Source organism: Pseudopodoces humilis, chromosome 2, assembly GCF_049639895.1.
Source record: "Pseudopodoces humilis isolate 2021_Gansu_Grassland_sample_001 chromosome 2, ASM4963989v1, whole genome shotgun sequence".
Taxonomy (NCBI): Eukaryota; Metazoa; Chordata; class Aves; order Passeriformes; family Paridae; genus Pseudopodoces; species Pseudopodoces humilis.
The window spans coordinates 97,430,374-97,452,774 of NC_142201.1; the positions used below are offsets into that span (position 1 = coordinate 97,430,374).

Consider the following 22,401-nt stretch of genomic DNA (forward strand, 5'->3'; position numbering starts at 1 on the left):
TGACCTTTTAATAAACACAAGAAACAAGATTCTAATGAGCTTGGGAGTTTTCTTCAAATCATAAGAACTGAGATAAGCAGGGCTCCCCACAAGGGAGGATCCCAAAAGAATTCAGTCCAAAGGAGGCTGAGAAATCCAGGAAGAGAAAGAAAAATACAAAAGAAATGCAGCAGAATCAGAGAAACAGGAAAATGATTTTTTAGAGAAAATTACATTAATCATGTGCAAAATAACAGAATTTGGGAGTTTTAAAGCATTTTACAATGGCAAAAGTTTTGTCATATATGGTTTTTATCAACACCTATCAATTCTGCCATAAATTACTGCTTTATGCCCATTCATTTAATGCATTTATGTTGCTGCCTTCTAACAGAATGTTCACTCTAACAGTCAACATCTTGGACAATTTGCTGGCTAAAAATGACCAGAAGACATATACATGGACACAAGATACCCCCATACCTGTGTGTGTGTGTATGTGTCTGTAACAAAAAGTACTTCTTTTATTGCTGAGCAAACATGCATAATAGCTTGTACTGGATATACTGGTAGAAGATGCAGCTACTGTGACAGTCTGCAAAAGGAGGAGGGTAATTCAGATCCAGAGCAGAGGACACCCAGCTGGAAGCTCTCCCCAGCTGAGGCGCTGTGTCGGGGCACATCCTGGAACCACGGCTTCCCAAACCATCATGTGCAGATCCTTCAGGGTAAAACAGTGATGTAATCACTGCCGTCATCAGCTTCTGTGAAGTAATCAGCACAAACAAAAAATGATGTTGTTGCAAGGTGCTCTTCTGAAAGGCCATGGGATGCAGCATGGCCTGTGACAGGGCAGGTATCAGTAACTCAGTTCGGTTTCTCAGTGTTCTCTCTGCTATTGCAGGGCCAGTGTTTAGGCCCCCTGTCCTATGGACTGGATTCTCCAGGAACACACCTGCAGGCAAAGCCTGCATTGCCTTTTCTGAACCAGCAAGCGCTATTGTAAACAGTTGTATCCACATGAGACCCTCTCCTTCCTGAGGAACAGTCAAATGTTAGAGATCATCCATTCTTGGTAAAACAGATCAATAGCCTAGATATTTGTGACCCACTTAACACATCCCTTCTTGTGTAAATAAATACCTAACAGAAAAGTTCTTACCCCAAGTAAAGGAGGAAAGCCTGAAAAATCTTGTTCTCTCTTACACTTTGTCAGATTGGTTATGGTTTTTGAGAAGCCAGGGAAAAGGCAGAAATTCAATGTTTGGAACTCAAAGCTCCACTGTGGAAACCTATTGCTCTCCAAGCAGCTGCCCTCAGAAAAGCTGCTTCTAGGCTAGAAAACAAAGCTTAAATATTTCCAGCCACCAGGATTGTGACCCCAGTCCCCTGAGGTTCCACTGGTCGCACTGGAGCGCTCAGTCCCATGTGTGCCACAAAGCCAGCTGCTGTGAAGCATGTGAGGGATGGGACAGGGAAATAAGGATGCTCGCTTTAGGGAGCACTGCCATGCTTTGGGCAGTGCCTGTGTTTCAGAGAGAGCCATCACAACATTGTCATAAGCTCCCTCTGTGGGCATGTAATAATGCAGTCTGAGAGGTAAAGGACAGCCTAAACCCCCAGTGAAGTGCAAGGGCCTGGTACCTTGGCAGAAGCACATTGGGTGAAACCAGTTCTCAGCCTTCTGCAGCCTAGAAGCATCAACATCTATGAATGAGAGAGCTGTAGGCAGCTTTCTTCATCATTGTGTATCTCTAGCAGTTTTAATTTGTTCATTTGTAGTGGGTGAGGGTAAGTAACCTGTGAGCTAAGAATAATCATTTCAGTAAACATAAGAGAGAAGGGAGGATGTAAAGCATCTGTCCATGCAAGAAATTTAACAAGTATTCACCACAAACCTGTCAATGCCATCATCCTTAAAAAACTCACAAAAGCAGAGCTAAGTTTCTCACCATCATAAATGCTGTCCATTCCTGACTTGAACGTCTGGCTTCTCTGCATGGTATTCGGTTTCTTCACTGGGTAGCAGAGGTTTGTTACCAGTCCTTGATTTGGCTTTTCAAAAGTGTATATTAAGTCCTTTAATGTTTTGAAGGTCCTCTCTGGAGCACCTTCAGAAGTCTGTAAGAAAAGGATAACAAAATGTGTTTGCAAGTTTCCTTCACATTAAGTCCCCTAAATGAAAATAATGATAAATTGTTTCTTATTTACCAAGGAGCTGTTTTGTAAACAGTTTTGGTGACAGAATACTGCACTATCCTTAAAACACTAGGGACACTTGTTTGGAGACATGGTTGTGGCACTAAAAGTAACCTCCCTCACCACCCTTTTTTTAAAAAATGAACATCAATTAAGTTATCAATGTAGATGTATGCTGCAGCGATCCATTACAGCAGAGTGTTGAAGAGCAACAGTATTCCACACTGCACTCTGGTCTGAGAGCAAAAGCTTAGGGATAACATATTTAGTTCTCACTTAAAATCTTGCCTTTAAATAACTAGATGACAAACAGAACACAAACTTTTACAAAATATCAGCATTGGCAAGCAAAGGTTGTGTGCAAAAAGCTGTTCTTTAAGTGTGGGTTCATATGACAGGACTGAACTGCTCCTGCAGCTCAGCCCTGAAGGGATCTACGCAGGGACTTTACAGTGCTGTGGCTTCAGGGCAGTGACAGACAGTGAGCAGCCTACTAGTAGTCATTAGAAGAGACCAGGGCTTTGGTTTCACTTAATCTCCTAGCTATCAAAGAAACATGTATTCATTTTCTCTGGTTTTCTGCATCCATCATCTTCTATTCAGCCCTGGATGGACTGGGTGCTAATGCCTCTGTGTACTGGACTGGCTGTCATGAGTTAACTTTTTTCATAGCAGCCTACATAGTGCTGTGCTCTGAATTTGTGACTGAAACAGTGCTGATAACACGGCCACGTTTGGCTCTTGCTGAGCAGTGCTTGTGCAGCATTAAGGATGTCTCTTTCTTGCACTTGGCTCCCCTGGGGAATAGGCTGGGCGTGTGCAAGATGCTGGCTATCCCATCTCACCCTATCTGGCACTGTACTCAGCTATAAAAGTTTAGGGAAAGGGAGGACAATTGTGGTTATGTGTGTGCTGAGACCCCACTTTGCAGGTCGCCTCCTGATAAGAAGGAGCTGCTAAACTTCCTTGCTTGTGTGCATGACTTTGCTTTACCTATTTACCTATTATACTATATTTGATCTGGTCCAGGAGTTTCCTCACTTTTGCTCTTTGTGTTCTCTTTCCCTCCCACCCTGTTGTGCTAAGGAGGGAGGGAGTGAGCAGCTGTGGGGGTGCTTAGGTGGTTGGGGCCAGCCTGCTGCACTCTGGAAAGCCTATGGCTGAATCTGGCCTTAAAAAAAACCTCAAACAACCTCTCCTCCACCATCAGTACATTATTTCATGCAATTATTTTAGTAAGCCAATGTAATCTGAATTAAAATTTTTAAGAACTGAATTCTTCTTTCATATTATTGGCAAAACTTTGTAAGGAAGAATGGGTTTGAAAAGTCTAAAAGTAAATCTGAGTTACCTGCTGACAGGAATGACAGCATAACCCCAGTAGAGTGGCTAAGGTCCAAAACAGAATATTTTTTGTCAGCAAACCATTCTTCTTCATGAGAAATTGTGTCTTTCATACACAGACAAGACCACTAATAAGCAATAAATTACCAGCATGTGAGAGCTTAGAGTGTTCTTTATGAAGTGATTTCCTCATTCCACTTAAATGCTGCTTAACATTGGCAGTCCTCTTGGCTGTCCTACTACAAGCAGGGGAGTGAGCCAGCTTTTAGGGTGTCCTTTCACATTCCTTAGGGATTTGATTGATGCATTAGTCTCTTACACTTGTTTTACTTGAATTAGCAGCATTATTTGTCATTGTCTCTTCAGGTACCTCACAATCGCACAGAATTACAGATTCTTTAAATCAAAAAGATCATTGCAATATCCCAGATCCCTATGAGATGCTGCATGCAATAGCAGTGCTTTCAAGTAGAAAAAGGTAATTAGTAACAGGAGAAAGTAAGAAAAGTAAGAGATATTTCATCTGTGCTATCAAAAAGAAATGGTCAAATGAGAAAGCAGCTGGTTAATAAATAACAGAGAAGCTTAGGTTATAAGGAAATTCTGTAAACACAGGAGCTTCTTTTTGAGCTCATCTATAGTAAGGATTGAATAGAGAGCAAACTTGGAAATATGTTCTATAGTATTGTGTTTATGGATTATTTTTTTAAAATCTATGATCATATACTAAAATGACAGTAGATTAAAATGATCATTGATCATAGATTAATCTAAGATCGTTTATGATTTTTAAAAAATCTGTGATCATTAATGCAGTCTTTAGAGACGTAATGGGAGCTACTCACCTGTATTCTAAGATATCCTTGGGGTTCCCTGAAGATACGGTAAGTGTAGATGATGTCCTCAAACCTGTGAAAAACATTGTGTTCATAATACATCACATTAAGAAAGTGGACATATCTGCAGATAGTATTAAAGACATGAGAAGTGCAGTAAAATTGCACGAGGCAGAGACAGAAAAGCTAAACAGATCCTAGAGATTACAAAAGGAGTGAAGGTTTAATATCTTGAAATACAAGATTACTCTCACCAGGGTTTTCAAAGAACATATGAACTAAGCCTAACACAGGCTTTTAATAAGCATAATTTGATTCCACAGACATCACCTTTTCTCATGTCTCTCTTCCTTACCACTCTAACCTTCATTTTGCATTTCTGTCACAAGAAGGCTGTTGAATTCTTGGAGAGACGTTGACAGAAAATAGCCTCCAGTCACCAGCGCCCAGAAAATGACTGTATGGCTCCTACTTCTAAGAATAATCTTCCTTTGCATTGGTTTTAGCTATTGTTATTTTTGATAATATGCAGGTGTTTGGACACTGAGACTACTGATGTCTTTGGATATATTTTGTCAAGAGAAATAAAAGCTTTATCAGGAACCACAGTAGCAGCAATTCAGGAGGTGAACTGGAGATTGTGACTGTGATCAAAAAAGGTAGCAGAGTTGCAGGAAAATATACATGACAAATAAGTGAGGAGGTTGGGGAGAGGAGGGAGCAGCATTTGAAAACAAGTTTTTTTAACTGGTGTGCCTGTTCATCAGGAGGACTTCAGCTGTGCCTATGTGGCAGTGTGAAATGAACAGTCATGAGAAGGAGAATCTTGGGGCAAAAATCTGGCTCAGGGGACTTGCAGAGAAATGAAGGGTTACTATGAAAATAAACTATTTTATTCTTAAAAAAAGTTACTATGAACTGAGATCAGAATTAGGCTTCCAGTTATAACAGATTTATTTTAATTCAAAGAGTGGTGTCACAGGGATGCATATTTTGGTTTTTGCCTTCTTGAGAAGGATTTTACCTGTGGAAATCCACATGATCCTTGCTGAAGAGAACTTTTATAAATGTGAGTGCTTATTCTTTGCACAGAGACAGAGAAGTGAGAAAAAGAAATACCAGGAACTGATCATTTTTTAAACTTGTTCGTTCTTTGCTGATCAACTAAGTTTTAAAAGACTACTGCCTGGATATTATTCAGCTGCTGTAAATTTTACTAAATTAACATGAAACTACCATTAAAATGGAAACTTCTGTTTCTTCATTAACTACTAAATGCTTACCAAGAGCTAGTAATAGGGTACAAATAAACGTAATGTTTGGTCTGGAAGAAAGGCGAGGTGAGAGGGAGAATGGCATGTTGAACAGTAAGGAGAACAGTAGCAAAAGCAGTAGGTCTGAACTGAGGCACTGTCAGAGACCTGAGATAATCCTGGATGAAAGAGACTGTGCTGTGGAGGAAGGTGCATCAGCAGAACCGTACCTTGCCCGAACAGAGGAGAGGTGCATTTGAACTGGTCCCACCATTCTGACTCCCAGGCCCTCCATGAGAGTGCACTTCCCTCCCATATCCCAATGAAAAAGGACAAGAAAGTTTGTTTGCTGTAGCAAGTGGATGAGTGTCTCTGTCTGCAGATCAGTTAATTTGAGATGGGTTTATCAGTTTGCACATCAGCTCTCTTAGGTGCTAAACAAGGTGTCAAGATGCAATTCAAAAGCTGCATTTGAACATCGAAGAGTTTCAGTGTTGGCTGCCCCCAGTTTAAAGGCAGTTTGCCTAGGGAACCATTGCCAGACAGCCAAATTTCTGAGGCAATTCTCAGCCAGGGCACTAATGCCATCCCATGTGCTGTCTGAACACAAGCCTTGCTCTGACCTGTGCAAGCCACCATCTGTGCACCACTGCTGCCACTCCTGCAGTTTAACTATGACATTTGTTCATGCTGGGATTATAGTCAAACCCACTAAACACTTCAGTTTTTTATCAGCTTTTAACACTAAAACCCACAGAAGCAAACTGGAAGTCACATGATTTTTCATATGCCTGCACAGAATATTGTGGCAGGCAGATGTGGCAGGCCAAAGTATGCCAGCAAGACATCACAAAGCAAATCTGCTTTGCCCTCAAAAACAGAAAAAAAACCAAAACGAGAATCAACAGTGTTGGTGCGGCACAAAGCTTAACCCAGGTTCTAACATTGTCATTTTTCCTCTGTGTCAGGTTCCCCTTTTGTCCCTCCTGACAGGGTATGCATCCGTGTTCCCTCCCATCTGCCTGCCCTCCCCTCACCCGCTGCATTGTCTCATTCCACACCATCCTGAGAGCAGGTTTCTGAAGCTCCCTTGCTGAGGGCTCTGTTTGTCCCCCACTTGCTATTTCTCTTCTCCTCATTCTGTTATTTTGCAGACCTCCTTTCTTCTAGCCACCAACCCAGTAGTACTCCATTTCTCTCTCCCTTTTTCTCCCCTCTCCATTGATTTGTTTCATAATAAATTAATTTTTAATGATTAACAAAAACATCTTACCCTATTTAATTAATTAGATGTGTTAAAAGGTTTTCATGTCACACTCAAACATATCTGCAACGAGAGTGCAAAACTTCATAGGCTCAAACAAAGACCTAGATTCTAGTTTTTAAACTTTGAATGCATTATGAACAGATCAATTATATATGGAAAGTGTAAAAAGGGAAATAAAAGTGCTATTCCCTACAGAAAAAGAAAATAATAAAATTTTAATTGTAGTAATTACAACTTTGGACAAGAAATAGCAGTTTTCTATGCCCATCTTGTCTGTAGATTTGTCATATGAATTCAAACAGAAATTTGTAATTTTCAGCCTCACCCTAAGTTGTTATATCAGGTAAAATTCCTTTGAAACACAAGGCTGATCTTTCATCAGATAGAAATTCTACAAAGATGGAAGTGTTTTGTAACACACCATGAGACTTTTCAGTGTCTCAACAGTACTAAAATGCTGTTTACTCATTATTACATAGGCAGCTACTTTGAGTAAGGCTCTTAGCACATCTTGGCAGGCTGAGCTACTTTCTCTAGGCTCACCTTATTGTCTGCAGAGAGAGACCAGCATCACCAGATTATAATTCATTTATCATCTGTTACATAAAATGTTTTTTTGGAAATGCCACCCTCTCACTAGTCACTACAGAGGAAACCTAAAGCAACCTAAACCTTGAATACATAGACACACTCCCTTGGAGTCTGTTAATATCAGGGAAGAACTATTAATGTTAGAGAAGATTATTGTTGTCTTTGGATCCAGCTGAAACCTCATAAAAAATCAGTATTAGGATACTTACAAAACACAGAGACACAAGGCTCCTTCCACACTCTCACTCTCCCGTATTAAATAGCTGCCATTCTTTTTCTTCTTGCTCAGCAGCTCTTCACAGGTTCTTCTTGTTATCTTTCCATGAAAAAATGGGAATTCCATGGACAAAAGAAAACAAGGTATCTTGCTTTTCAAAACAATTCTAGAGCAAGTCAGAAGCCTGGCATGAAAAGACTTATTCCAAAGGCAGCTTCCTGCAGACATCTGAAGTTGGAGGTGCCAAGGACACACTGGAGTTCATCTGTGCTGTTTACTGAACTGTCCCCAGTGAAGTGGGTTACCTCTGCAGCTTGACAGCTTGTGAGCTCCGTGGAGGCAGGAAAGGGCTGGTCTACACTGGTCACATTCCACATCAAATAGGAACATACTTTTGTCACATACCAGCAGATATGTATCATGCCTCTAAACTGTGGAATCACTAAATTGACACTAACGTATAGTTATATTTTTCAGTTAACTTCTATGTTTTAGGTGGTTCAAAGCCCAGGAAATAGGGTCCTATGCCTTAGGAATAAGTCAGGATGGTATAGGAGAGGATAAAATTATCTAAAAGCACTCTTGTATTTTTTCAGGTGACTTTGAGAAGAGAAAATTCGTGTTTGTGATGTTTTAATCAGCCTCAGTCATGAAGCCATAGAAAGTGCCAGGAAAACTTGGCAATTCTCTGTCCATGTAGAGGTTTGAACAAATTTTATCAAAATAAGCTGTAGAATGACGCAAGGTGTTTAATAGAGGAACAGTGTGAGATGCAGGGACTGTTGACATCTTGATCAGAGAGAAAACAAGCTGTGAATACTGATAAGGTAAGCTAAATACCGATGGAACACTGTAAGCAAAAACAACCAGGTTTTACATGCAGCTGTTACATTCATGTTTTTTCTCTGACAACTTTGTACACACAAAAACCTTATGTGAACATTTGTGTGTTCAAATGCATCATGCTAAGACCATTTCCAGATGGTATCTTAGTTCAGGAATAAAGTACCCCTAAAAAGGTACTGTTTTGTCTCAAAGAAATGTAGAGACTTAAGGAGGAAAGAAATACCAAGAGATGGCAAGCCCAAGGTCATGCTGTCGCTGAAGTCTGTCCTGCAGTGACCACAAGTTACTGATAAAACAAGTCCTGATCACCAAGGGGATGAACTTGTTAATGTACTTAACTCCTCCAGTTTCAGCTATCTGCAGACAGCTGCATTTGGAATAAGTCTTCTTTTATCCTCCAATGGGATGGAGATAGTGATATTGGGAGGGAAATACCCTGGTCTTGTAGGCATCCTTAAGAATATGTGACAAAGATTCTCCTTTGTATCAAATTTGTATTTTCCTCAGGTTAAAACTGTTTGTGGCTTTTTTTGTACACATTGTATAAATAAACAATTCCCATGAGGTATTGTGAGGTGAATGGTTTTTCCAGAAGGCCAGCTCTGCAATTGAAGAGCAGCAGCTGCTCAGCACTATCCTGCTTCAGGCAGGTTCTCTCATTGTATTGGAAGGAAGGTAGACAGGAAACAACTGCAAATTCCTCTTTCGAGAAGGCAATAAATAGATGTTCTTCACAATTTTCCCTGAAGATCTCATTACCTAGGTGCAGAAATATAAGACAGTAATTTCAGTAGATCTTGCAGATCTGAATGTAGAAGTAAAAGTGAAACAGCAACCACACACCACCGGCTGATGTCTTAGCAAAGTGTTTGATAAAAACAAACAAACAAACAAACAAACAAACAAACCCACCTTAAGAAGGAGGAAGTGATTGAGGAGAAATGGGGCTGGGGTCTCCTTCCAGCAGCAGTCACCATCCACGGCCCAATTACCTTCCTTCTCAGTTGTCTCCACAGATCGCTGAGAACATTCAGGAATTAACATTTAGGAATTAACATTGTCCTTTTACCTCACCTTACCTATCTCTTGTATTCAAATGGACTTGAAAACGAGAGCTTGATTTAAAAGCAGGAATCATGGAAATATTCCAGAGAAAGGGGTCTGGGAGGGAGAAAGGAGACAGGCTGTAAATGTGGTCTGGTTGGTCACTAAATATATGTGTGGGTGCAGGTGTGTGTTTGAGGGCTAATCCAGGGCAAAAATGCAACAGGACTTGCAGATCCTAGCCTGGGATACCTGTTGATGGATGCTGTGTAACACCTGGAATGTGGGGGATTTCCTTGTCAGTCACCACAGAGCTGCATCATGAGCCTCACCACAACTTGTACCACACTGCATTGAATCTTTACTGTGCATGTAGGGATCACATAACAATATATTTCCATGAGCTTAATGCAGCTGTAAACTCTGAGCAAACATTTCCTAATACAAACATTTCTTGTTTAACAAATCTTGCAAGTATTTTTGGCTTACACAAACCTGCATACCCAGGCTGCCTTCCCAGCCAAGTCTGAAGAGTGGTAAGAGATATGACCTGATGATATTAAGTCTGACTAAATGTTTGATGAGAGACCTGGGGAGCTGGAATGGCAGTGATGCCCCAAGGCATTGGTTGGTTGAGACAGTTGCACCAGGCTGAGCCTCTGGGAATCTTAATGACACCAAACCAAGCAATAGCTGTTGTGAATCTGTGCTTAAAGTCATTTTACTCCATTCCAAAATAAAATTGGGTTGTTCTTTATTTCTCATCCACTTAAGGAGATTTCACAGTACCTAGCATAGCCTCCTGCAGTGACTATCCTTTCAGACGACAAAGAACAGGAGAAAACAAAGTCCTTTTCCTGAGAAACTACCTCTTGGCCTGCTCCTACCATAGCATGGGGAAAAAGGTGGAATTTTATTTCCTAAAAATCTTCTGTATGTCAAAACAATTACATCTTTTAGTCAATCTTATGTTTTCTGAACTTAATGCAATCACTTCCTTCAGTGTTTTTCCACAAGCCACCTTTTCATGCAATTGTTCTCTTTACTTTTTTCTGACACCACTTAGGCTACTACTTCTGTAAGATCTGATGCCTATAAATAAGCAGTCTTTTCATTAGAAGAGCAGGATAGTTAGCCGCTCTTCCCTTCACAGAACAGCTGCTAGAGAAACAAGACCTGCAACATTTTGGCAGCAGTGCTAAGCCCTTGTTGACAAGATTAATATATCTAGTTGGTTTTCTGCCATTCCACTGCCTGGACTGATTTTCTTGTTTTATTCTCTCCTGTTATTGTAAAACTTAGCAAGGCCATTTCATGGCGTCACCTCATGTTAACAAGCACAGTTGGAGCCCTTGTTCTGCAGTGTCTCCTGGCTGCAGCTCTAGCACAGCAAAGCTCTTGTCGGTGTCTTCTGTAAGGACAGGAAATCTGGGGAGAAGCCAGGCTGCATGACAGCCCTGAGGGTCAGACACGCAGTGAGTTGTCAGGCAGAGTGTGGGTTATCAGAGCTAAATAAAAGCTGTGGTCAGAAGCAAAACCAGAGTGCTTGAACTGTTTTGAGTAAAGCAAGGAGCTGAAGGGTCATTTGTTATCTGGCCAGAAAGAAAAGAATAGTGTCATGGTTTAGAAGACAGGTGTCTGCTAGGGAGGGCAGGAGCCTCCATTGGAATGAAAATGTGGACCCTCCATTTGAATTACTGTAATTTTGAAATTAAGGGGCTCTCATGCAGAGATCTGGGGATAGGAATAGCAGTTCTTTACCAGTGTGTATAACAAGGCACACAAACAACAATAACTACAGCATTAACAACAAAACAGAACCAGGGACCCCGGGACAGCCTTCTCGGCCGAGACGGGAAGGGATGGAGGAGAGGCTTTGCTTCACAAACCCCTCGGGCAGTCAGTCCCGGTGCTCCTGCAGGGCTCTGAGGAACACTCAGCTGGAACAGCAGGGATGAGCTGAGATCCTGGGCTGGTGGATCAGCAGCTCCAGGCTGGCACTGCCACACGTCCCGGCAGGACAGGGTGTGTGAGGGGCCTGCAGATGAAGAAGGAGAAGGAGACGAAGAAGCAGCAGCTCTATCTGGGTGATGGCAAATTCCCTTCTCTCCGCAGCAACAGCTCCCAGCAAGAGTTCTGCTCTGAAGCTGAAGAAACCAGACAGTCCCCAGCTGCCCCTGCCCTCCCATCCCCTTCCCCCTAGCCCAGCCAAACTCCCTGGGTTTTTCAAGTACCCACCAAGTACCAGCAGCCAGATTTCCCCAACTAATGGGCAAAAAATTCCATTGGTGTGAAGGAACAAAAAGAAGGACACCCAACCCCCAAGAACCAGCCACAACATAAGAAAACAGGAAGTAAGTTGAGTTCTAGCTAAAGCTCTCGAAAATGTGAGTTCTTGTTGTGCTGTGTCACTGGGCAGTCCCAGTCCTGTGGCTTACTCTGCCAACAGAACCAACAATGTTTTTACAAGAACTGTTACAGCAAAAATTTGCATTTCATTTCAATTTACAACTTTAGCATGATATCTACACCTGTAGATAGGTGTAGGCTCTATTTTTGCAATGTACTGTGCCTGGATACAAAGGGATTTTTTTTGTGGTACCTGTTGATGGCAGGATTTACTTGAGACTGAATGAAAAATCATCATGATGTAAATTTAAGAAGAAAATTCAACTAGTGTGTCTATTACGTAGAGATTGCTGCTACAGCTATCTGCAAAGGCACCTGCCTCTCATTCTCCCTAACCCTTATCTGCTCTCCTGCTAGTTTTCATTATTTTGCAAATAATTGGAACAAAATTTAGGAAATTAGATTATAGTTTAGCATTTCAGCCCAAATCAGTGCATATAGACCCTCAATCTAGTTAGAGAACCTTTGTTCTTTTTGACATAAATTAGTAGAAGCCAACATTTATCAAGAGCTTTGGGTTTTTACAGCGTGCCTAGATTAGAAGTGCTGAGCCAGGCAGGAACACATTTTCTGTCACTTGATTAAACGGGGGAAAAGGAAGGACTTGAACTACTGCAGCCGAGCTATAACAGACTCTTTTGCTGATGGAGTTCTCAGTTCTGCTCCATTTTGACTCCCTTTCACAGATAAAGTTTCCCACTGCTACTGTTACTACTATCAAATTCATATTCAAACCCAAATGCTCCATCTCGCAGCATGAAAGCTGAGTGCAATGATTCTCTGGCTTGGTGCCTCTGAAAATGACTCCACTGCACTGGTTAAAATAATCATGAAGAAAGAAGCAGAAATGAAAATTAATGGCACGAACACTTCAATTTTTCTTTGGAAGTCTGGGAGTTTATCAACAAAGCTTACTTAACTCCTGTAGAGGAATGAGGGGTAAGAATTTGTGCTTACATAAAGACTGTTATAATCTATCTGTATAGATATGCTCCATTAAAAAGGAGGAAATACACCTTACTGTGCAATCATTTGTGGTTCAGCTCAGTTCTGCAACCTCACACTTACAGTGTAAGTGTGGCAAGCCCTCGCTGTTTTGTTTTGTTGAGTCTGTCCTCCTTACAGCTTAACACCTCACTTCTGTGATCTAGAGAATACATCTGTTTGGATATGAATTCACAAGGACCTTATTACTCACCTGCAAAGAAAAGAATTGTTATGAGACATCACTTAATATATATGCAGAAAGCAAATGTTCTGCAGCTGCAATTAGGACCAAAAGAGAGAAACTGCAGTGCAGAAACCCTTTACATGCTAACCCCAGCAATGACTGGCATGGCTGCAGGGTGTCCTGGGTACTCCCATGGGACAGTGACCTCACCCAGGAGATGCTTCCAGTCAAGGTCCATCAGGAAACTGTCAACCCAGGGATGACTGCCTGGTCCCAGCCCCATGGAGAAAGCCCTGAACATGAGTGTAAAACTGTGCAAGTGGAACATCTGGATTTACAGCAAAACTAGATTTTATCCACCAGTTTCCTTGCAAAATTGGAGATTAGTAGTCTCTTACTAAAAGGTGATTTTTAACAGCAGAGCTTTCAGCAGACCATCAAGTAGATCTGTTTTGTTGCACACCCTCTGAGAGCCCTATTAGGCCCTTCCGCTCTGCAGCCCTTGCTCTTTACTACATGCTGGGCTTTTTGTTTTAGTGAGGAGTTTTTTCAGCAGTTTTACTGATGAAAAATATGGAAGATCTGTCATGCTGGTTTGTCACTTCATGATCCATTAAATTGCCTTTTCAAACTGAGAGCTGCTCTGTAGGTTTCCTCAACAACTTTCATAAAATGACATCTCACTCAGCTTGTTACGGACAAATATGGAATGGTTACATCTAATGCTGGGATAACAGCAGGTGGGGTAAACTTTGGCTTTAGAAAGGTACTCAGTTGTTAAACTTTAGATTCCCCAAAAAAAATGAGAAATTCCTTTCACAGTGAGAGAGAAAACAGATTTCTGGATAATGTTACAGAATTTGTCCAGTTATTTATTTTAAACTACAACTAAATTATGTATAGAAACTAAGAAGGAACCAACAAGCTAACTGATATAAACCAACAAAACAGAGAGATCTCATCTCTGTATTAGCATATGGTATTTAGGCAATACACATCCCTCTACATCTATCTAAAGAGAGGCAGAGAGGGTTTTTACCACCATTCTTAGTGGTAAAAAGCTTTACCTCCACTTTATCTTCCCCCTTTACCTCCACTCTGTGAAGGGATAGGACCTGTAATTGAGACCAATCTCAAAAACTTCTGTGGGTCTTCTCTGTATTTTTGGTTGGAACATACTGTCATTTTTTCCCCCTTTTTACATTTCACACAGCTGAGTTAAGAGAGAGAGAAAAGAAGAGGAAGGTTCATTTTGTCATATCAGGAAAGAGTGAGGCTGATGGGTACGTGGTCACCCTGTGGCCAGTGGTGATTGGTAACTCCCAGTACATTGCATTCCTTTTGCTTTGACTTTTCTGTCTGGATTGAGGGCTATGACAGGATGCTGAGGCTAGCCTCGAATTTTTATATGTCCCTCTTTCATGAATCAATTCCAGCCTTGTATGAAATGCTCTTACATGTTAAAGAACAGTTATGGAAGAGAGCAAGGCAGGGATTTACACACCCACCTCAGCATGGGGCTGCCCTGGTTTCTTCAGGGATGGCACTGTGGTGGTGCAGGAGGAGCAGGGTTGCCCCGTGGGCCACACAGGAACTGCAGGAGCAAAAAGCAGTGGTAGGGCTTCCTTTGGCTCCAACATCCTCAGTGCCCCAATGCAGTCACTCTACCAGCTGTCCCAGGGAGGGCTGAGACTTGCCATGTGTGATGGTCACTGGATGCAGATATGCACAATGGCTCTTCCTGCAGGAGCGTAATCCTGGGTTGGCTGTGATAGTCATCAAGTTTCTAGCACCATTCTACCTTCATTTCTCAAAGAGAAAAAACCCTTTCATAAAAATGAAAGATAAAAACAAAATAGTGAGATGAGGGTCTGATAGCTGAACATCCTCACGTGCTCATTCCTGAAGCAACAAAAAGCAGGGTCTCTCTCTCTCTCTGCCAGGGGAAGGGTAATTTCAAAATGTACTTTCAGGAGAAATGAGGGTCTGATAGGTCTGCCAGTGATTTTCCCTGAACCCACACAGTATGTTGTTGTTATCATTCAGTTACCCAGACTCCATTTTCACTCTACTTAAAAGGGTAAAATGAAGATTTTAAGTTTGCATGCATGGTATGCAAAGAAGTCATGTATTCAAGCATCATGCATCTGTAGCAGGACATTCTGCCTAGGCTAGGGTACAGCAGCTTGAATTTTGCCTCATTTACAAGTTGGTGGTGATGGACTGAGCAAAGAGGATTTTTGGTGTTGAAGAATGCCGAGACCATCTTGCTAAACAATCTCAATTTAGACCCATCATGAGCAAGTGTCAGACAGGTGCTTCCTGGCTGAGCTGACACCAGTACAGGTGTGCAGGCCCTGAGAGGAGTGTGAGTCACAGAAGTGTGGAGTAGGAGAAACCCATGAGCTGATAATACCTCTTTCAACAATAAAGCATATTTTGAGGAGTAGGTGTATTGGGTCTGGCTGGGCTGGACTTCATTTTCCCTTAGAAGCTTTCATAGTGCTGTGCTTTGCATGGGCAGCTGGAAAGGTGTTGATAACACACCAGTCATGGGGCTGGGGGCCAGCAAGATCCTGAGAGGGGATGCAACTGGGAGAGCTGACCCAAATTAACCAAAGGGATGTTCCATACCACAGGGTGTCAGCTCAGATATGAAAGCTAAGGAAAGCAGGAGGAATGGGGTGAGCAGCTTTTGCTGTTTACAGTGTTTGCTTTCTGGAGCAACCACTCCACCTGCTGAAGCCCTACTTTCTAGGAAGTGGCTGAACATCTCTTGTGGATGGGAAGTAGAGAATAAAGTTCTTTTTTTCCTCTTTGCTTATGCATGCCCATACTTTCACTTTTGCGTTAGTAAACGGCCTTATTTCAATCTAAGAGTTGTTTTCCATCTTATTCTCTCTCTCCATGTCCAGCTGGGAAGGGAGAGAGCAGCGGTGGAGTGGCTTGATGGGTACCTAGCACCCAGCCAAGGTCAACCCACCACAGTGGGCACACCACCACATAACTGTGTATGATTGACAATCAATTATTTTATACTAGAAAAGACCAGTCCCACTTTTTCACAGAGGGGATTTCTAGCATACCTCTCTAAAGTGTGTGAAGATCCTCCTCTTGCTTGGCAATGTCCCTTAAGGATACCCTCAAGGCTGGGTGAAAGTGATTGCCCATGGCCATTGGTATGGGTGAGCTAGCTCTGATATTACTGATATAATAAGAAAGACACTATATTTTTAGTTTTATTCTGTAGTAAATAATTCTGATTAAAACCTTTCATGTTTTCGACCTTTTGTCTTTTCACATTTTTACTTTTTCAATTTTTACCTTTTTACCTAATCATTAACAATTAAAAAAAAATCATTCATTTTATTAATATTGAATACCTGGCTTTCCATCCTTAATCCTGCAGGACAAACTTGGATCTATTTGGTTCTATTTCACCTATATAGTTCTTTGGACATAAACTAATGACCAAGTCTGGGGGCAGGACTGGATCCAGTCCAAGGTGTTGGACTGCACCTTGACTTCTCTCTGAGAAGGAGTTTAGAAAGCATGATGATACATCCTGCACCTTGTGACTGAGCAAGAGGCTCTCCCTGATAAACTTTTCCCAAAGTTCCTGTTCAGTTGTGTGACAGCATCCAGTGTAAAGGTTGTTGTCCCAGCTCTGAAATGGCTTTACAGACACTGAGAAGGGTGGAATGGGGGATTGCCAGTTCTGGGGAATTGCTGGGCTTCCCAAATAACTGGCAAAGCCTCCAAGCCTCCAAATCTTCCTCTCCTTTCTCCTTCAAGGCACCAAGAATATGAAGTATAAGCACAAATTACAGCATCTCTGTGGGCCCTGGTTTTCCAAATCCCCAGAAGTGGGGATTAAAAGAAACGTTTGCATCTTCTCCAGAGGCAGGAGGCATAACCCAACTGATTTTGGACACCTGACTGAATTATACAAACTATGGCCATGAACCATGTCACCCAACTCTCAAAACTGGCTCTTGGGCCATTTGAATCTAAATTGTCTGACACAGATGCAGGAGACTATTTACAGGGGCAGATTGAAGCTCCTGCTTCAGGTCTCTGGCAAATTCAAAGTGGCTTCTTGTCATTAGAAGACATTAAAAAAAATCTCTTAGGTTTAATTAAAAAAAAATAAAAAAATCAGAATGTGTTACTTTTCTCCTCTGCTAATCCTAGCTTGTTTACCTTGGTCTTTCTGGTAACTGGCTTTTGCCAAGTGTTTTTTCCCCCCACACATCATGGAGCAGAGAGAGGTAATGCTTTTCAGACACTCATGCCACTCTGCCTGCCTGCCTTCCTACAGGTGTGAAGGTTGTGTTTTCACAGCCAACACTGAGCACACAACTTCCCAACACAACCCTAACCAGAAAGGCTGGAAATGCACAATACTCCCTATGGGAGGCTTGCCTCCCACCCCAATAAAAATAGCAAGGGAAAGCATGTGTCACCTGCATTCCCTCTGAGGTTCCCCCAGCTTATCTCCTGAGTGCATAGTGCCTTCTGGTGTATAACACCACAGCTGCACTTCAGCATAAAGCACTTCAGGGGCTCAGGCTGGCTGCCAGGTTAGTTTTGCTTAAGCCTGCCTCCACCAGTCCACAGTCTTCTTTGCATTTTCATGTGTAAGACTGGATTTCAAAAAAAAGCCCCATGAAGACAAGAGGTAGGCTCGTGACCAAAACTGGATATTAATAACCACAAAGTAAGCTGTTGTTTCAGTGCAAAGCAGTATTCTCGAGGCATAATGTGTTAAACCTGTTTGACAACAAAGCCTCTGCTCCTCCAGTATCAGCCCTGAAAGCTGTCTGCAGTCTCTAGATGGCACTGTGACTCTTTATAATGATTAATGTCAAATGACCAGCCCTTGTAAAAAAGTGCATTGCCAATTGAGTAAGAAGTCACAATGCACAAAAGTGCATTGCCAAGTGACTATCTTACATCCTCTTTATATATCAGACATGTAATAATAGCTGTGTTTATAGTGCCTATTTACCTCTTGGGTCACAGCACAAGCTTGTGTTTCATAAAATACCTTCCTCAGTGTGTTCACAGTTAATACCACACATACAGCCAGCTGGTGCTCTTAAACTCATATGTTCTTTCTTGAGTGATCTGAATTATCCAATTAGAGATTCCTTCCCTACCATTCAGTCCCTGTATTCTGGACATAGCAGTACCTATAGCCAGGTTGTTATGTCTGATAAGAAGCACAAAAGTGAAGGGTTGATCAGCTGTTCACAATTGCAGGGTATCGGTGTGATGAATCAGTGCTAGAGAATTTACTGCCAGCCATCATGTTATTAAAGGCATGGAGAGAAATATTATCCAAAGTCTTAAATCAATAGAGATAATATTTTTCCTGCTTCCAGACTGGAAATGAATATAATCTAAGAGTTTTCAAATATAAATCAGCTTTCTAATCTACATTACTATTCAGAATTGCCACTTGCAGAAATACAAATGTAGGTGATGGGGGACAAACAAACCAAAAGCATGTTCAAGATCACAGGGATCTCTTGTATTCTCAGACTGGCATTTAGTCACCTCCTGATTCATAATGATAAAAGCCTCTAACATGATTTCCTTAATGGAAAACAGCATGATAGCTGTCATGATGAAAGATCAGTCTCAACATTTTGTATGAGCATTCTGTGTATTTGGGCTGCAGTTAGATATTGTCTCTAAGAGCACTACAGGATTAGGATGAGAGAAGAACAGTTTTCACAAAGAATTTTAATCTGTTCCAACCCACTGAGAAGTCCAGTACATTGTATAATCCTTTCTTATTTGTGATAAATACTTTCAAATAGTGGTATGTTATCATTATGTGACCACACTATGTTTCCAAAGGAGATATAAATAAAATTATAATGAAAGCACAACAGTTGGAATAAAGTTATCAAGTGAAAATGACAGAACTCTTTGTGGTCACATACCGAGGAAGCCTAAGACATTTTATCCTCACCTCTGGGATGCAAAAGTATGGATCTTTCCTAAATTCAACTCAATTGTTTCTGATTTTCACAAAGATGATTTCAGTGCTATAAACACAAGGAGAAGCCTAAGCCAAGGTCACAGGGCTTAAGTCAGTCAATTGGTTCAGTTTCTGTCCTACAGAGTGGATTCAGGCTGTATTCAGACTAGGTGTTAGTGATTTCTTAGCACAGCTATCAATGAAGATGGCAAGAGGACTGGGAGAAATAATGATCACCACTGAATTCCATTAAGTCCTAGAAAAATCTCTCCATGTATCAAAATTATTTATAATATCTATCAGGGACCAGAGAGCATTATGGTGTAAGGATGATCCAGACAAATGTTACCAATAAGTAATGCTGGCTCATAATTTTGTGTCTCAGATCTCAGTGGGAAAATGAGACACAACTATAAGATATAATTAGTAAATTCTTGAACAGATGAAGTGAGGAAACTTTAAACTTTTTAGCTTTAAGTTAGTTTTCAAGTGCTACGTTGAATTTTTCTAATATCCCCAATGTTCCTCCAAGATTATTTGCCTGTTTTGGACAATTTCCATAGCAACAAGGAGCTTACCAGAACACCTAAGCCCTCAGAAATGGGATTGAACATTCCCTGAAGCAAACTCATGTTACCTGGTGCCAGTGCAAGGTGGGAGAGAAGTGATGGCGATTTGAGGTCCTCTTCTGCGGGATAAAAATGATCAAGCTCCAGTTGCTGCTGGTGCAGCGTGTACATCTGGTGGGCTTGGACTGTGGCCCCTGAACAGCCCAGAGAGGAATGTTTTACATCAACAAGTGTATTTTTTGTTGTTGCTGCATAAATATGCTGCTATACAAGCAGCAGCATGGTGGAAATAGCAGTTACAACTGATTGAATTCTGAAAATCCTCTCCAACAGCTAGGCATCATGTGCACTTCAGCTGTCATAGGGCTTATGGAAATGGATGGACCAAGGCAGGCCTAGAATTACAGCAGTAAGTCAGTTTATACCTGCTTCTTGCCTCAGTGTCAATGAGACTGTGTTCTGACCTACATTTAGCTAGAAATTGGAACTAAATGAGAAGTTAATCTGAAGTAATCTAGTTTCTGTTTTGCAAAATGAATACCGTGGTTTTACTGTCCACATCCAGAGAAGAACCAAAGTGAAAGCAGTTTTTGTTAATGGAACAGCTGTTGCATTTTTTTTGGCCCTATCTCCCATTCCCCACATCTTCATTCAAACACAAGAATAAAGCAACTGATGGTACACCTTACTGTAAATATGGCACTTCAATAATTCTGCACCTCATTTGTCATTTTATACTAGGCTCCTTTGGAAATCTGAAGATCTATTGGTTTTATTCATACCAGAAAGTTACAACAGATGACTTGCCAGTAAGGTCTACTTGTTTCTGGTTCTCAAATGCCATTTACTTACAGATTTAATGCCATTTTAACACTCCTGATTCCAGAACACCAAATCACGTCTGTCTTCTTGCTACATTACAGAAAACAAAACCCTAGCTTGTTCTATGCCAAGATGAGAAGTATATTTTATCTAGGGAATAGGAGTAACATCCAAAGACAATTCACAAATCTGGTTTCCAAATCAGTGGAAAACATAAAAGGTCATTATGAAAGATAAAAGTTGTTTTGAGGAAGATTTGAAGGGAGGAAGATTTGAAGGGAGGGAAGCCTTATTTCTTATGTATTTGTGCCATGAAGTTCCACTTTCGATTACAATCCACCTGTTTAAGGGGGTACAGATTTTTATTCAAAATTTCTTATTTAAAGGGTTCAGATTTATGATTCTTTCATGATTTTGACTGAAAACCCCCCCCCAACATAAACTCTTTTGTTTCAACTCAAGGATTTGAAAATATTATTTTTTCAAGGTTTGAGATTTGAGTATTTCAGAACTTTGCTCTGGGAAGCAATAATGATTTAACCATTGCCCTGCTTCACAGTAAAATAAATTAACTTTTAGCCAATTTTCCTACTGGAACATCAAATTTTTAAATGTCCCGATTTGCGCTGTATTTTTCTTCTTTTTCTTTGCATCTGCCTCATCACACACCGCAAGCACAGAGACAAGGAAACAGTTAAATACCTACTTTGAGAAGCTTCTCTGATATCTGCTCGATGTTATAAATCACTATCTGCACTTTGACTGTCCTGGAAAAGTTATGTAGACTTTCTTCATGCAAAATGAGACTGGGAGTTTATACAGAAAGCAACCTTTGTGTGCCTGTTGGGATAATTCAGATAGGGGTACAGTAATCCCTTCTAGATGACAGCAGAGCATTGGCAATGTTTGCCCTAGCCATCTGATTAAGCACTCCTGTGCTTCTGAACATGGGGCCTGAATATTTTCCTCCTTTTTCTGATTGTTCAGTTCCAAGTAATTTAGATTTCTTACAATTTGTTACTAATTCAACTACTAATTTATTTCCCTAAGGGAAATATATGCATTGTATTCTGTTTTATCTGGACACTCTTCATAGGCCCAGGCTGTGTAAAAACTTCTAAAATCAAGGCACTTAGTACAAGCTTTCAGCATTTTAACTTGGAATTTCCCTGGGGCTTCCCTTGGCTTTTACTTGAATCTCATTTTTTCCTTTCTTTGCTTATGATATGAAGGGATTAGTTGAGTGCAAGTAATTACTGCCAGTCAACAGTTTCTCTTGTAGTTCCAGCCTATTTGCTGTGCCCTGAGTCTCAGCAATTATTCTTGGTTCTTTCTCTGTCCAAGTGTCTCTTTGTTTATCTGTAAGAGGTCCTGTACAAGAACAAATCTTGATGAATGTTACTGAATCACTAATGCCTTTTGCTGCACCTCCTTCAGTTTCCTTGTTATTCAAATGCTTCTGACATATTTTGTGGCTCGTGCTTTGCTTTACATAAATCTTTTTAAATCTCTATTGCAAGTGCTCACAGAAAAAACAAAGCTCACCTTCGCTTGTTTACTTTCTTAATATAGGTTTTACGTTTATGCATTTGAAAGTAAACACAAGAAAACACCCAAGCCATTAGCACAGTGATGTTTCCCGCATGATGGAATTAAAGGGGATTGAAATGTGCTGGTGCAAGTCCAGCTTTCTGAATCTGGAGCTCTGCTCTCCAGAATCACCTGAAATTGTTGTGGTAACATCTTTTATTAGCTGGTGGCCAGTAGCTGTCTTAGCACTGTCTGGAATTTCGTTCCTCAGATGTACTTTTTAGTGTTGCTGTACAGCAGGTGAGGTTGCATTTGGTGTCAGCTCCTTTGTG

General features: G+C 41.1%; 1 protein-coding gene across 1 annotated transcript; it reads right to left on the reverse strand.

Moving 5' to 3' along the window:
- Positions 1 to 239: 239 nt before the first annotated feature.
- On the reverse strand, positions 240 to 8,306 carry SH2D1B (SH2 domain containing 1B). The gene is made up of 4 exons (XM_005523979.3): positions 7,679 to 8,306; positions 4,368 to 4,431; positions 1,932 to 2,100; positions 240 to 743 (listed from the first exon to the last, which is right to left on the reverse strand). Exons 1-4 carry the CDS (start codon positions 7,912 to 7,914, stop codon positions 703 to 705), a joined length of 510 nt encoding a protein of 169 aa, XP_005524036.3. The 5' UTR covers positions 7,915 to 8,306; the 3' UTR covers positions 240 to 702.
- Positions 8,307 to 22,401: the final 14,095 nt, after the last annotated feature.